The sequence below is a fragment of the Phodopus roborovskii genome, unplaced genomic scaffold (genome assembly GCF_943737965.1).
Source record: "Phodopus roborovskii unplaced genomic scaffold, PHOROB, whole genome shotgun sequence".
Taxonomy (NCBI): Eukaryota; Metazoa; Chordata; class Mammalia; order Rodentia; family Cricetidae; genus Phodopus; species Phodopus roborovskii.
Window position 1 is genome coordinate 2,096,544 of NW_026126541.1, and position 16,099 is coordinate 2,112,642.

The 16,099-nt window shown below is 45.1% G+C and overlaps 1 protein-coding gene across 3 annotated transcripts in view; it reads left to right on the forward strand.

The window, feature by feature from the left end:
* Nucleotides 1-1,918: 1,918 nt before the first annotated feature.
* Shtn1 (shootin 1) overlaps nt 1,919-16,099 on the forward strand; it is a 104,464-nt gene continuing 90,283 nt past the window's right edge. Inside the window, exon 1 of one of the 3 annotated variants that reach the window (XM_051199669.1) lies at nt 1,919-2,191. In XM_051199669.1, the coding sequence (XP_051055626.1) occupies nt 2,134-2,191 (58 nt within the window). In that variant the 5' untranslated portion in view covers nt 1,919-2,133. The remainder of the gene's footprint in view (nt 2,192-16,099) is intronic. The other 2 variants (XM_051199668.1, XM_051199670.1) reach the window with 2 other exon arrangements.

Below are 16,099 nucleotides of genomic sequence, written 5' to 3' on the forward strand. Positions count from 1 at the left end.
AGGTGGCTATTTTAATTTCAAAGAGGCTACATGGGATTCATTTCAATGAGCTACAGACCAAAACATTCAGTTTGAGGCTAGGTCCTTAATTCATCTCATATTACCCAAACATCATACAATACTATATAATTGGGGGCTAAAAATTCCACCTGCCATTTTAAAGAGTGGGAATCTGTAAAACAATCTAAACATGCACTGGGCATCTTGTTTCCATGTGGTGGAATTGGAGAAGGTACTTCTGGTTACTGGGGTTTGGCCAGCAGTCATAGGCTGGCCCCTTGGGTCTAACAGGACCCCTGGCTACCCTACAAAATCTAAGTGGTCACTTCAATCTCCTGGATGTATTTTTTTTTTCTTGGATAAAACTATCATTCATTCCACACCTGGTAGCAGCTCATCTTCGTATGGTCACACAGTTGGTCAAAACCCCTCACATCTGCCGCCTTTCAGGAATGGGGACTAAAAAGGGAACCCCGGGACAAAGACCATGTGGTTGTCTTTGGGGATCATCACTGTAGCTGACTGGAAAATATTTTTAATTACCTTATGACACATGACAGAAAGGACTGGATAGCAAAATCCCTATATGGAAATTATTTCATAAAGTTTCATTTTCATTCTTTTTATTTAGCAATCTACCCTGCCACCTCAGACCACATGACCGGCTGGCTAAACTATGCGTTCCAAAATATGTTGTTGACATTTATTACAGTGAAAACGCCATTCCCTGGACACTCAAAGGTCATCATGAGATGGTATGTAATAAGGAGTACCGTATGGTTACAGGATCTATCCGAATGCCAACGCTTTTTCCCTTCTCCTGGACATTTGCCTAAACTGAGAAACGAGGCGTGAACAGAAGTCCTGCATTGAAGTTCTAGATGAGTGTAGAGGTGATGATGTTAACTTAGATATGCACAAGGCTTAGTTAGTTTGGATTCATCTTGGGCGGAATGAAGAACTGTGCCTTTCTCAGCTTGTAATCAGCAGCCACAACACCTATAATCATAAAACAAAATTGCACAGAATCCAGAGCAGAGCATTCCGGAGCCATCCCGTCCCCCTTATTGGATGGAATGAAGGGCCCTGGTGCATGCTCGACAAGCGCTTCTATTCTCCCTTCTGGATTTGATGTTGTGGTCAAATTCCTCTTCCTGTCCAATTTTTTTTTTAAGTTCTTGGAGAGTATGCATTATTATTCCCGTTCTTTAAATGGAATCCAGAGTGCGGGAAATCCAAGCAAAGGTGAATAGAACTAGTATTGCTGGGGAGAGTCAAGCCTGCCTGGCTTTCTTTGCCAGGGCCTACTCCAGAGCTGGGTGTAAACACAACCGGGGGGGGGGGTCTTTAAGAGGGGCAAGAGCTGAGCATCATTACACACTAGGCTCTTTGCCACGCAACCGAGTGGCCTTGGGAACCAGATGATCCACACTGCAGGTCAGGCGTGGTGAGGACGGCGAGGCAGGGCCCAGGTTCTGATGACCCCTCTTCACACTGGTATAACGGATAGAAACCCGCGTGACCACACTGCCACGCCCTCCCCTCAGTAGTGACTCAATTGCCTGACAGCCTGCAGCATGCACCTGCTGGGCGGTGTGGCCTCAAGGTGCTCAGTGCAGAACCGAGATTTTTCCAGCCCTGGTGGGACATCAATGCGTGAGAGCTGGGGCAGGAGCCTGAGCGTCTGGGGTCAGTCAGATCCCGCTCAGATCCGCTGTGCAGCTCTGGGGTAGCGAAACCGGGGCGGGTCTCCTCTGCGCGCGCGTGCGGGTGGGAGTCAGGGCGCAGGGGAGGCCGCACGCAGGGCCGCACGAACATCCCTGGGATGATCGCAGACGCCCTGGGGCCGCGACACCTGACCCGCCTTCGCTGCCCACACCCCTCCCAGGCCCAGCGCCCAGGCCCGCCCGCTGCAGGTGGAGCAGCCGCGGCCCGCGAGTAGGTGCACGGGATGATCTCACCGCGTGCTGCGCGCCAGGAGGAGGAGGAGGAGCAGGAGGAGCGGGAGCGATCCCAACTTCCGGGTAGTGCAGCCGCACGCCGCGCCACGGGCGTCTTGCTTTCTGCTCCCCCTCCCCCGTGTCCCCCTCGCCTCTCCCTCCTTGCCTTTTATCCCCAGCCCCACCCGCCAAAATGAACAGCTCGGACGAGGAGAAGCAGCTGCAGCTCATCACCAGCTTGAAGGAGCAAGGTAGGCGGGCGGGCGGGCGCAGGTGCGGGGAGCCGCGGCCTCCGGCGGGACAGCTCCGAGCGCTGCCGCAGGTGACAGCCAAGGACCGAGGGTCGCGAGGCCGACGCGGTCACCCAGCAGCTCAGGGGCTGTGGAGCGCTCCCGGAGCTCCGCGCGCCGTGCAGGGCCCTGGGCGGAGGAGCTGAATCGCGACCTGCAGGACTGGGGATCGCGGGACCGGCGGGAGGGGACACGCATCGGGCGTGGACAGGGTCACGGCTGGCACCTCGGTCCACGCGGGAGAAGCGAGCAGGGCAGGGTCGCTGGGCGCACGGCGGTAGTTCGGCTGGCCTGGCTCCTAGCCGAGGCTCCACCCTTGCACACTTCAGCGTTCCTGGGCCTGCAGTTTTCCCAGCTTTCCTTTGGGGTTCGAGCTAGTTCCTTTTTCTTTACCCAGCTGGGATTTTTTTTTTTTTCTTTCAGGCCAACCATGCGTGCTCACCACTTCCCATTTTTAGCAATTTATTAGTCAGTGAGTCGACACCATGCCTGTGTGGGTCTCTCTGGGGGAGCTGGGTGCTGGAAAAGCCAGGCCCTATTGCATGCATTTCTCCACTGCTTGATAGGTAGCTGGTGATTGTCATCTGCACATTGGTGAACAAAGCCAGATCCTAGAGGCAGTTAAACACACACACACACACACACACACCAGGTAATTATCCTGCTCAAATGGGTTTGAAAACATGGGTCAAGAAAGAGGAACCACATAGGTTTAGGAAGTACAAGTGTGCAGGGTTGCAGGGTATGGTTTTCTCTGAGTGACCCGCTGTCCTCCCTTCCTGGAGTCTTGTGACAGGCTAAGCCAGATGGTTTAGAGGTCCTACCAAGAACCTGAGCTGTTGTTCTTCACACCTGTCAGCCCTGGGCAAAAAGATCTCCACAGAACTGTCACCTCGGAGAGTTGGCTAACCTCACCCATGCGATGTAGCAAGGCTCTCTATCTAGCATCTAGAAACCCTGAATGGGTGTTAATGGCATTCCTTCTCCACAATTAGCCCCAAGTCAACCCACGCAGCACCCGTGACTCCAGTAGATGGACAGATTGCCTTACTTGGACTCTCCAGTGTTTTTGTTTGTTTGTTTGTTTAGTGGAGAACTGGATTTCACTAGCACTTATTTTTTAGTAACACTTTTCCGTGTCTCATCACAACACACAAGACTTTTGATTCATTTTTCTGAACTTAGGAAACTTTCAGTGTCAGTCAATACCAGATCCTTTGATGGATGGTCAGTTTGCAAACGATAACAAAACAAAATAAAATATTACCCCCTCTTACTCTGTTTGTAACTCTGAGAGTACACCAACTATGGCAACATCCACAAACACCTCTGGCCCTTTGCTGAACCGAGGTTTGAAGAAGGGAGGATTCCTAGGCTTTGAGCTCCTTCTCTTGTGTTGCATTCAAAAACAAATCCACGGGCTTGGTGTTTTTGAGGGCTCCGTTTTCCTGATGGAGGACTTGAACCAGGAGCAATAGAACCTAGGTTTGTGTTTCTTACGAGTACTGTCTCTCTCTCTCCTCCCCCTTCCTCCCCTCCTCCCTCTCTGACATTAAGACTTGTCACATGGGTGTTGGAGTTGTTCAGCCTACAGTGAGATTTTCATACCTTAAAACCGGAGTGTGTTTGTCAGACAGACCATGATAAAAACTTATTTGCGAGTACTTAACAGCTGTTCGACCTGTAGAATTAGCTGGGAAGGCAGGCATTTGAGGTGTAAACATGGCCACCAGGTCTCTGGGGTTCAACGGTATTATGGTCCACTTTTTTTTTTAATGTCAATGGTGGGTTGTTGCCATGGTGAGTCATAATTTTAATTCCCCCATTTAACATGAACAAGAAGAACATTTTTGATTGGTTGCTAGGTTTTCCTTGTTTAATGCTGATGTAAACGTATGTTTTTGACTCTTTAGCAACCAATTACTCATGTATGGGGCCCAAGTTCTAGAACATGTGGCTATAGATAGTGAATCAGGCTATGCTGTCTTCAATCAAAGATGTGTGAAAACAAATAGACCACTACCTTTTTCTGGAATAGGGTCTTAGAAATGGGACTGTTGGATTTGATGGCGTGCATATGATGAAATTATGTCGCCCGGCGCAGAGGCACTGCTCGGTCAGTAGTTGCCATAGTTTGCAAGCCCCGAATAGTGCCCTCATCACACATCCTGGTTAACGCTGGCCGGCAGTAATCATCAGTTGGGCAGCCTGACAAGTTTCTGAATGTTTGCGATTGGAATGGCAAAAATGCCTCCTTTAAAATGTGTACTGCCCTGCCTATTAGCCTAGCTCTAACCCTCACATATTTCTTGGCCAATTTTGTCTCCTCATGTGGTTCCTCCTTTCGTGAGTTTCAAGTCTGAAACTTGAACTTGTCCCCAGGAAGGGGTGTTTGGGCAGGAGGCTGCTATGTGTTCTGAGAGCTGACAGCAGTCTTCTCCAGCGAGAAGCCTTCAGTGGTGAGAATAAGGTTGTGCTTGACAAAAGTTGTGAAATGCAGTGACGGAGCCTGTCATAATATGAACAGTCTCTAATTTATATGTACTGTTCTCCAAGCTCTGTGTCTTATAAATCACACCGCTTCTGAATTACCTCACAACAGTGTATGTTCCCGTCTACTGAATGGTATAATTAGGTAGATTATGTCTTTCTAGAAAGTTATATTATGTCCCTTAAAAAAATTAGCCAGTGTGCGATTTTTTTTTTTTTTTTATGCTCAAGCAGACGCTGAGGTAATGAGGTAATTCTTCCTTTCTTTTGTCTTTTTCACCCCCCCCCCCTGGGCTTTATTTTATTGGGCTGATTGACATTGTTAATGCATGGAGAAATGGCAACTTAGGATACTATTTCCGATGCATATTTCCCAGCTATCAAAGTGGACATTTCCCTTACAAAACATCATACAATTTTCTCTCTCTGTAGAATTCTTTTCGGAAAATGATAGACTTAGTTCAGCATTTGTTGAAGGTGCTCGGCTTTCTGTGTGATTCATTCAACACACATACACTGAATATTCATAGCCAGGCACTGGGCAAGCATCAGCGAGTCAGGCCTAGTCCCTGCTAGTGATGAGCTCTGGAGACAGTATAAAACCCAGGAGGAGTGTCTGGTTGGCTTATATGGGTCATGGATTCTTAGTGCAGCTTGAGTGGTGTGGATTACTATTACTGTCCAGGGCAGAGTGGGCCAGCACCACTAAAGGGCCTGACCAACCATTAGGGCGGCCAACACAGCATGGCAGTGTCGTTTGGAACCTGGTGATGCGTGGAAGTGTGGTTTCCACTTTACCCCTTCCTTCCACCCCTCTTTCCCTCGCCCCCTTTCATCCTCCCAGTGCTAAGAATGGGACCCAAACCCTTGTATGTGTTAGGCAAGCTACAGCAACAGAGAAAACCAAAAAGCCGTGGCCATTCTTGGGCAAATACTACTTGAAACAAACATCCTGTGGTAAGTTTTCTTGTTTGAGACGTGGTCCCGGGAAGCTCAGGTTGGCTTCAAACTCTGCGTTAGCAGGTGGCAGCCTCGAGCTCCTGAGTCTCTTGCCCCCACTTCCCAAGTATTCGGATTACGAGTGCATGCACCACCACATTCCAGCACAGATGGCTAACACAGAGCTGGCGCTTAAGCTTCATCTCCTTCCTAGAGCTAAGCTAGTGACTCATGGGTGCTTTTCCAAGATTCCTTCAGCTCCTGAGGGAGGAAACAGAGCATTGCTGTGAATAAAAGGGCCCAGGGTTTGTGTGGCTGTGTTAGTATGTGAAGCTGAGGTGCTGGCCCTGGGTGATACACTCAGAGCCACTCAGGAGAAGGCAATGCGAAAGGACATTGGGGTCACACACAAACTTGGCCTTTCAGCGCTGTGTGGTCCGCAAGCTGCCAGTTTGTGAGTCACAAGCAGCTTATTAGAATTGTAGTTTGCTTCCAAGCTCAGTGAGCACTTTTGAGGGGAAGTGTCTAGGCCCTTCAGAAGATGGGTCTTCATGGCTAGAGCCAGGCCTGTGTTCCCCTCTCCATTAACATGACTCCCAGGGAACTGGGTCTTCTCCCTTTTGCTTTAAGCAATATTAACATAAAATAAAAGTCGAAGGTATAATGCTCTCTTTCTTCTAACCCATTGTTTCTCAATCTATGTTTTACTATCACTCTAAAGAGAAGACTTTATATACGCAATGACCTTGAGTTGGCCAAGGTTTTCTTTTCCTTTTTTTCCCCCACTGAAAATATGCTTTTGGTAATGGAGTAGAGTTAAAGATATCTGAATAAACTTGATTAGTGTAGACATAGATTGTGACATATAGAAATATGTCTATGTTTATAATATATATATATATATATATGAGCATATTTATCACTTAGAACATGGCTGCTAATAATGCCCTCTGATAAAACAAACAGGGGTTCCCAAGGGAAATGGCTGGTTTTATGATTGAGATACCCAAATATACAAGCTAATCCTGGGACATCCTGTGGCTCCCAAAACTAAGGAAGTGTTCAAACTAATACATGATAGGACCAAGAGACACAGAAGCCAACTGAAGAACAGTCCACTGCCCAAAGTTGGAGCAGTTAAAAACAAACAAGAGGTAACTCAGAGTACAAAATAGTGTGTGTGTGGCAAAATAAAGTGTGTGGGATGCGATGAAAATAACACTTTGTCCCTTAAAAATCTCGAAGTCCCATGCACTCTTAAGGAAAGCATCAGAAAAAAACTCTGGCTGAGGTAGATTCACTCCTTAACGGTCTCGGCAAAGGGCCAGGTAACAGAGGTGTCCTGGCAGTGCCAAAGAATTGCCACAAGTTCAGACTCATTCTCAGCTATTCAGTGAGTTTGAGGCTAGCCTGGGCTACTTGAGGCCTTGCCTCTCCCATCTCCCTGGGGGAAAAACAGTTCATTCAACCCAGCCCCAAATTAAAAAAAAAAAAAAAACACACTTCAATACAAAACCAAAAATTTGTTAAGGTCATAAAAGTGGGACCAAGGTGAAGAAGTTACCTAAGGGTATAATAAATGGAATGTGATATCTCAGAGTAGGTACTGGAAAAAGGACATACGTTATGGAATAATCTTTGTGTATGCTGTGATGATATATTGTTTATGATTTACTGAAGCTTGCCTGAAGATCAGAGAAGCAAAGCAGCCAAGCCAGTAGATCTTACCTCTACCCAGCTGAAATGGAGATCCTGTGTCCACAAATCCTCATAGGCAAAGCTGTCCCCCCCCCCACACCTCATGTCCCTCTCTCTGCCCATATTCTCCTGTCTATACCTCTCTAGTGCTGGGATTAAAGGCGTGGGCCTTTAATGGATCAATTTCATGTAGTCAGTGTGGCCTTGAACTAACAGAGATCTGTCCACCTCTTAATCCTGAGTCCTGGAATTAGAGGTGTGTTTCATTACTGCCCAACTTCCGTAGCTAAGTAGTATGGCTGCTTTGCTATTTTGATCTTGAGTGGCTTTAATAAACAATGTATCACCACAATTCCTTTTCTTTTTCTAATACAAAAAAAAGAAGGCTACAACTAACATAAGGAAAACTATATACAATAAGTACAATAGCTATATATAATATTTACAGCCAATAAGTACATTAACAATATCTAGTCCATTTGCATTTGACAAATTCAGAGAATATACTTCATTATCTATTCTATCTTGCTGAGTCCAAAGTCTTGAACCTAATTTATTTTCTATTCTAATTTGCATTATCAAATTATATTTTTTTAATGTCTCTCAACCTTTTACCCTTTATATTTCTTTAGTGAGTTTCCTTTCTGAGTCTGGTAAACAAGGAAAACTATAATCGTGTAGTCTTCAACTCCCTCAGAGACCCGAGAAGGAAATATTATTGACTGAGTAAGCAGGAAGTGTGAGGGAGGAACTTCAAAAAATTTGAGACATGAGAAAAAACAGCTGGGTGCCTGGACAGTCACCAAAGGTTCTTATGCTGGCTTGGTTGCTTTGCTCCTTTGATCTTCAGACAAACCTTTAATAAGTCATAATATATCACCACAGTACACTGTACACTGTAAAGAGGTGTCTTTGCCAAGGCACCTTCTGATTGGTTTAATAAAGAGCCGAATGGTCAATAGGAAGAGGTTAGACAGGACTTCCGGGCAGAGGGAGAAGAACCTAGGCACCAGAGAAATACCAGAGGACACAGAGAGGAAGCAGGAGGTGCAGATGGGAGAGAGGTAAAAAGCTATGGCACAAAATGTAGATTAATATACATGGGTTAATTTAAGTTATAAGAGCGAGTGGGACAAGCCTAAGCTGTAGGCTGAGCCTTTATAATTAATAAGTTTCCATGTCATTTATTTTGTGAGCTGGCAGTCCAAAGAAAAGTCCGTCTACAGACATAGATAAAGCTAAGGGAATCTGAGTAAAGTGTGGGCTTTGAGTTATCACGGTGTGTGAACAGGGCCCAGAATTTAAGAAATGTTCCAAATCACTGCAAAATGCATTAGGGAATGTATAGGAAGTCTTCACGTTCTCAAGCCCCTGTCCACAAAGTCCATGGATCTCACTTACATAGGTTCAGTTAACGTCAGGTAGAAAACATCTGATGCTCTCCTCTGGCCTCTGTGGACACCACACACTGATGCTGTACACAGACATACTACATGCAAGCAAAACATCCATGCACATAAAAATAATAATAATATGTAATTGGAAAAATACCCAAAAAATTTTCTTATACTTTTGTCAAATAATGTAACATAATAACTATTTACATAGAATTTACACTGAATTGGACACTGTAAGTAATCTAGAGGTGACAAAGGATACAGGAGGTTAATTACTGGTTATAGGCAGATAGTCAATCATTTTGTTTCCTTTTCCTCCCTCCCTCCCTCCCTCCTTCTTTCCTTCCTTTCTTTCTCTGAGGCAGGGTCTTACTCTATAGACCAGGCTGGCCCAGTGCTCAGTAAGAAGAGCAGGATGAACTCAAATTTGTAGCGGTCCTTTTCCTTCTGCTTCTCAATAGCTGGGATTCCAAGCCCAAGTGAGGACAGCCAACTGTAAGAAACATTTTGGGATCTTTGTGTTCATGGTGATCCTAGCGAGAATCCCCTGCTGACTGCACTGTCTTCACAGGGTTTGTTTGTTTTTAACAGTCTACTTGTGTGTGTGTGTGTGTGTGTGTGTGTGTGTGTGTGTGTGTTCTTGCATGCAGGTGGGCACATGTCTGTATGCATGTTGTATGCATGTGTGTGTAGCTGCAGGTGTTCAGGTGTACTTGTGTAGGTATGTGTGTGTTTATGCAGGTGTGAAGGTATATTGTGCAGGTGTGTGTAGCTTCAGGTGTGCAGAAGCAGGTGTATGTGTGCGGGTGTATCCTGCTTTATGCTCTTGAGCCTGGAGCTAAGGCTGTGGCCTGCAAACCACAGAGGTACCACTGTCTCTGTTCACTCCCTCACAGTGCTAAGGTCAGAAGCATGTGCGTGAGCACACTTGACTTGTGTTTTACACGGGTCTTCATGCTTGAATAGCAAACACTCCCAAGTTCTATATCTGAAGTATACAAAATTGAAATTTACTCAAATGACAATTTTATATCTTACACACATTTCTATGTTCATGAAGCTGTAGAAAAGTTCTTTTAAATTTACTAATAATTATTTATATATTATGGGGTACAAGAAAAATTTAAAATAAAATTGATAGATCTAAAAAGTATATATTTACATTTTGTTGTGCTTTAGATTTCATTATTCTAGTCAATTTTAGTGCATTATTGTTAACCAATGTCTACAGTTTACAATAGGGTTCATTCTTTTCTAAAAAAATTAGTGTGTGTGCGTGTGTATTGTGTGTAGTATGTGTGTGTATTAACTGTGTGTGTGTATATGTGTGTGTATGTGTGGGTGTGTATGTGTGTATGAAATGTGCATGTATGTATGTGTGTGTATGAACTGTGTGTGTGTGTATGTGTGAAGTGTGTGTGTGTATGTATGTGTGTATGTGTGTATGTGGTGTGTGTGTGTGTATGTGTGTGTGTATGTATGTGTGTATGTGGTGTGTGTGTGTGTGTGTGTGTATGAAATGTGCATGTATGTATGTGTGTGTATGAACTGTGTGTGTGTGTATGTGTGAAGTGTGTGTGTGTATGTATGTGTGTATGTGGTATGTGTGTGTGTATGTGTGAAGTGTGTGTGTGTATGTATGTGTGTATGTGGTATGTGTGTGTGTGTGTGTGTGTGTGTGTGTGTGTGTGTGTGTGAATTGTGAGTGTACATGTACTGTGGAGTTCATGGGGAGTCAGAGGACAGCTGAGTGGATTTGGTTCTCTGTTTTCACTTTTATGTGGGTTCTGGGGATCAAACTCGTGTTACCAGACTTGTGGCAAGTACCCATACTAACAAGTCCATCTTCCTGGGCCAAGATTCACTCTTTGTACTGGACTTTTATGGGGTCTAAGCGGTGTACCATTACAGGTGCCACACAGAATAGTTTCACTGTTCCCAGATTTCCATGTACTCTAGCCACTCACTGCTCCTGTCTCTAACTGCTAATGACCACAGATCCCTTTATCGCTCTTCCAGAACATTGTAGTTGAATCATGCTGTGCACATGGCCATTCATATTAACCGGTTTCATTTACCAGTATGTAGGTCTTTTGTGCCTTCACTGGATAATATTCCATTGTAGGGATGTACCACAGTTTGCTTATTCATCACTTATTGAAGAACATCTTGGGTGGTCCTAAATTGGGTTAATTATGAATAATTCTTCTGTAAGCATTCCTGTTAGTAAGGTTTGGATGTCTCTATGTTCAGTGATGGCGTCATAGTCCTAGGATAGGGAGTTAGTGAACCTGCCCTTGGGCTATGATCTCACAAGTTCCTTGTTTTATTTTTATGTCATGTACCCCACCCACCCCTGATCCTCAGGGGATCAGGAAGTCATGGGGTGGGGTGTGAGGGAGGATGGGAGTGGGCTTGACTTGGGTACTACCCTCCTCCAAGTCTGTTAGGCCCTGGTAAAGCAGTTTCTCTTGAGATCAGGTCTTAAGAACAGAGTGACAAGTTGGCATGCCTTTAACAACAGGAGAGGGAGTCAGAGAAAGGTGGATGTTTGTGGGCTTGGGGGCAGCCTGGTCTGTGCAGTGACTGGTCAGTTAGGACTATGGGAGTATATAGTGAGAGACCATTCATCTAAACCACCACCACCACCAACAACACAAAACAAAACAAAACAAAAAAGTCTGTAGTGAGTTCCAAGTCAGCTAGGACTATGCAGTGAGAGACCTTGCATCAAAAAACAAAAACAAAAAATAACAAACAACCCCAAACAGACAACCATACACACAAAAAAAAGTGAGGAAGAAAGTTCTCTGAGCATCACTTGTAGAGCAGCTATGTCTAAAGGAAGCGGCAGGACCTCTAAAGTTTCTAGGACAGGAGACAAAAGAATCCTTTCCCTACTAACCTGCCCTTCCACCACCCCACCTCTAGCGCAGACTGAACAAACCACGTCTCTGCACTTGGGCAAGTGCAGCCTAGATTTCCCTGCCCGGGTCCTGGTTCTCTAGCTGGGGTTTCTTCCAGGCACTGGCTGCCATAAGTTATGTTCCTCTGTGCTGCCCTGTGTCTCCAATGGCAGGGCTGCGGCATGCCCCATAACCTTAATTCTCTCACGGATTCAAGAGGATTGTTGCTGTGCCATTTACTTGCTTTTCATTACTGTTGTGGAGATTGTGTGGTGCACAAACCTGCATGCTAGAGACCAGACACAGTCAAGTAGCATATCAATTTACATGTATATATGTAACAGATACATAGACTGTAAAGATACTTAGTTTCCATCCTTCCTGTTGTTTAATTTGAAGCCATTCATAGACTGTAAAGATACTTAGTTTCCATCCTTCCTGTTACTTAATTTAAAGCCATTCATGCAGTTGTTGAGAGTTCTTCTTCAGCATTATTCTTTATTAGCACTGAAACATGCCCCACCCAGTGTTGATGGAGCTCAGGCTTGCCATAATTCCTTTCCTGATAGGAAATCTGACACTTTTTATTTTTTTATTTTTATCAGCTTTCCCGGTAGTTTCCCCCACTCCCTGCTTTTATAATGATTCAATTAACAAGTGAGGTATAAATGGCTCTAAGTGGAGGAGGATCCACTGGGACAAGAGCAAAAGGGGAAGCTGTCCTAATTGAAGGGCGCCTCATTTCCCATTAGTCAGGCTTTAAGGCTCCCTGAGTCTGGCAGGCAGACTCAGCCAGTGGCTACCTACCAGTCTGCATTAGGAAATGGCAGGAAACAGTGTTGTGCTTTTCTTTCTGGATGCATTTGATTGTTACTTAAGGCTTCATTGTTGTGTCTTGATGTAGCATATGGGATGAGGAGAGTGCTTGTTTGCTGCAATGCTGGAGTGATGTAGATTCATTCTTCCTCCTGGGTACAGCGCTTGCTTTGAGTCAGGCGCTGTCCTGCATGCAGGCGTCTGGGTGGAAATAGTCTTTACCCTACAGGACCGTTTTCCATCTGCTGCACTATCAGGTCCCATACAGTCAGTCTTAGCAATATCAGTTGCTGCTAATGACTCTGGGAACCTGTAGACAGGGTCTACCTCTACGTCCTACTTCAGGTATGACTTCTATGCATCCATGTCTTCATTTCTAAAGTGAGGGTTTTAATATTCATCTTAATTACTTTGCGTGCTATGTTCCCGTGAACCTTCTGTTCATTTGGCGTAGGCGTGGACTCTGCTTGGTGTTCTGCCGACGTAGCAGATAACAATCAGTTGAGTGGAGAGAGAAGGCAGGCAGACAGGCGTGTGCAGATAGGGTGAAATGTTACAGGGACTCAAGCAGAAGTCAATCCTTACTTCATACCTTGGATATTTTTGGATTTGGGAATATATGTATAGACTTTACCATTTCAGCATTCCCGATCTGAAAATGTGATGTTCAAAATGCTCCAAACTGTGCCTTCAGAAAGTTTTCAGTTTTGGAGCCTTTCACACCTCAGACTTTGGCACACAGGGTGCTCAGCCTCTGTGTGAATAGGGTGCTCTGGTGACAGATTAAGATATAAGTACTGATTTTTGCCCAAGACATACAAGAAGAGTTTTCTAGAAGAAATAACAGTTGAATTTCATTGTAAAGGGAGCGAGGTTGGGGAAGACCTTGTGGGAGGATAGAACATATTTGCAGAGACTCTGAATCACAGGCAAGAGGTGAGTGGTAGGAAGACAAGAGAGGTTTAAGACAGCAATGCTAATGTCTTTGGACGTTTTTAAAGTAAAAAAATGAAACTTCAAAGGGAAAAAGTGAGACTCGAGTGGGACTAAGAAATTAGAGGTAGATAAGCGGGTGTCACTGTGGAGGGTCTGAGTTAGGACACTGATACTGACTGTTGGGAAAGAACATATAGGTGACACACTTCTTATAAAGATTGGAAGAGTTTGGTGGGCCTTTGAAGGTGTTTAGGGTAGTCTTTCAAGTACTAGCTTGCCTTGGTGGCTGGGTCAATAACAGTACCAGGGGAGGAGACTCTGAGGACAGCAAACAAGAACTTTCTGTGAAGGGGAAGTACTAAGCTTGTGATCTAGCTGATTGAGATACTCATAGGGCATCCAGAGATGCCAAGAACAGCACTGGCCTGTAGAAGCTACTGCTCTGTTGGTAAGATTCTGTGTCCGATGTGGTACCTGCTAGCTAACTGGGAAATGTGACTAGTGCACAAACTTGACACTTAATTGTAATTGGTTAAAATTCAGGTAGCTGCTTGTGGCTAAGGGCTGCCATGTTGGACCTTGCAGCTCTGGAAAAACATTTGTTGAAAGTGTTGATCTGCGGATGATGCTGGACGGGTAAGGCGAGTGGCCTGCCTGATACCTAGCGGTTTGCTAGATTTGGAGGGTTAAAACAGGCAGGTCTGGGGCAGCTGTGGCGATTGCTGACCTTCTTCAGGGGTGGTGTGGGCAGCTTGTAGTTAGGAGGTTGAGATGTCATGCTTCTGAGACATCTGTGTCTGTCTACCTTGTTGCTTCCTGGGCTGGCTGTGTTGTAGTTTGTGACCCGAGGAGAAAACGGCTGTTGTGGAATAGAATATTTGTTTAACTAAGTAAAGATGTGTTACATTCGTTTGTGGTGCAAAATAATTGTTTACCTATATAAAGGTTATTACATTCATTTGTGGTGCAGAATTATTGTTTAACTATGTAAAGATGTGTTACATTCGTTTGTGGTGCAAAATAATTGTTTAACTATGTAAAGGTGTGTTGCTTTTGTTTATGCTGCATTTGTTCAGCTATGTAAAGATGTGTTGCTCTTTCTTCTTGCCTGACTAAGGCACCTGATTGGTCTAATAAAAATCTGAACGGCCAATAGCTGGGTGGCAGAGGAGGGATAGGCGGGGCTGGTGGGCAGAGAGAAAAAGGAGCTGGCCAGCCTGCCGCAGAGGTCCAGTCAGCCAGACACGGAAGGAGCAGAAAAGCAGGACATACCGAATGAGAGAAAGGTAAAAAGCCCCGAGGCAAATGTAGATATGATGGGAGATGTCATTCTGTATATGTTTCTCATATTGGTTAATAAATAAAGCACTGTTGACCAATAGGAAAGGAAGATAGGCGGGACTAGGAGACAGGGAGGATTCGAGGAATTAGTAGGGAGGAGTCAACATGTAGCAAGAGGAGAGAACAGAGGTCTTGGCCCACTCTCGGGTAAGATGAGACCATGTGGAAATACTTAGATTAATAGAAATGCGTTAATACTTAAGACAGAGCTAACCAATAAGAAACTAGTAACTGGCCAACAGCGTTATATCTAATACAGAGTCTCTGTGTGTTAATTGGGGCTGGTGTCGTGGTGGGTCCAGGCTGGCGGCAAAAACTACTCGTAACAGACGAATTAAAAAAACAAGTTAAATTAAGTTATAAGGGCTGGTGAGACAAGGATAAGCGAAAGGCTGAGCATTCATAATTAGTAGTAAGTCTCTGTGTCTTTATTTGGGAGCCGGTTGGCGGCCCAAAGAGAAAGCCTGCTACAGATGGCTTCCTTTAGCGTTAGGAATTCAGGAAATGAAAAATCAGCGTGACTCTTGAAACACATGCTCTGCCCGATATTTTCCTTGTTTCTCCAACATCCCCTCCTTTTTTGTCTCTTTCATACTGTTTAGCGGGTTGTTCCTCACACTGATTACACTGCCTTTAAAAACAAAACAGTAAGGATGATCAAACACCACCCCAGACTTGGTAAATGAACCTGAAGTGGGAGAGGCACCCACTGTGGGGAGTGAGCCAGTGATTGCCAAACTCTCCAGCTGGCTCGAGTGTGCTTCTAGGATTGAAAAGCCTGGTTCTCTGGCATGCTTCCTCAGCCCCGCCAGGATTCACTGTGACAAAGGGCTTTTAGCACATTAGCTTGCTTGTTGGAGATAGTAGTCTCCTGCTTTCCCAGATTTCTTCCAGTCAGCCATTTTGGGGGGGGGGGGGTAAAAGTAACCCTGAAACCCAGGACATCGTTTTGTTATTCATTCAGGATGTGGCGAGCTTTGCAGTTTTGGTAGCAATTACCATGGCTGACACTGGACAACACCAGCATGTTAACTCATTTAGTCCCCAGGATAAGACTGCCACATCCATACCAGGAGGCAGAGGTTCAGGGAGATGGACTGACTGACTTGCTCAGGGACTCCCAGACAACATGTGCTCATTTAATTACTGCTCTGTCTGACACAGTGACATACATGAAGCTGGTAAACTGAGGTGTGGGAAGGGACATATCTCATTTGTATGAGGCATTGCCAACCTTCTTGAGCTGTGCACGCTTGCTTCAAATGTTTCAAACCGCTAGCCAGTTCTGGAGCAGAAAAAGAATGCCTCTTAACGCGCCATAAGAGAAGTAAGTAGCTGGTGAGATG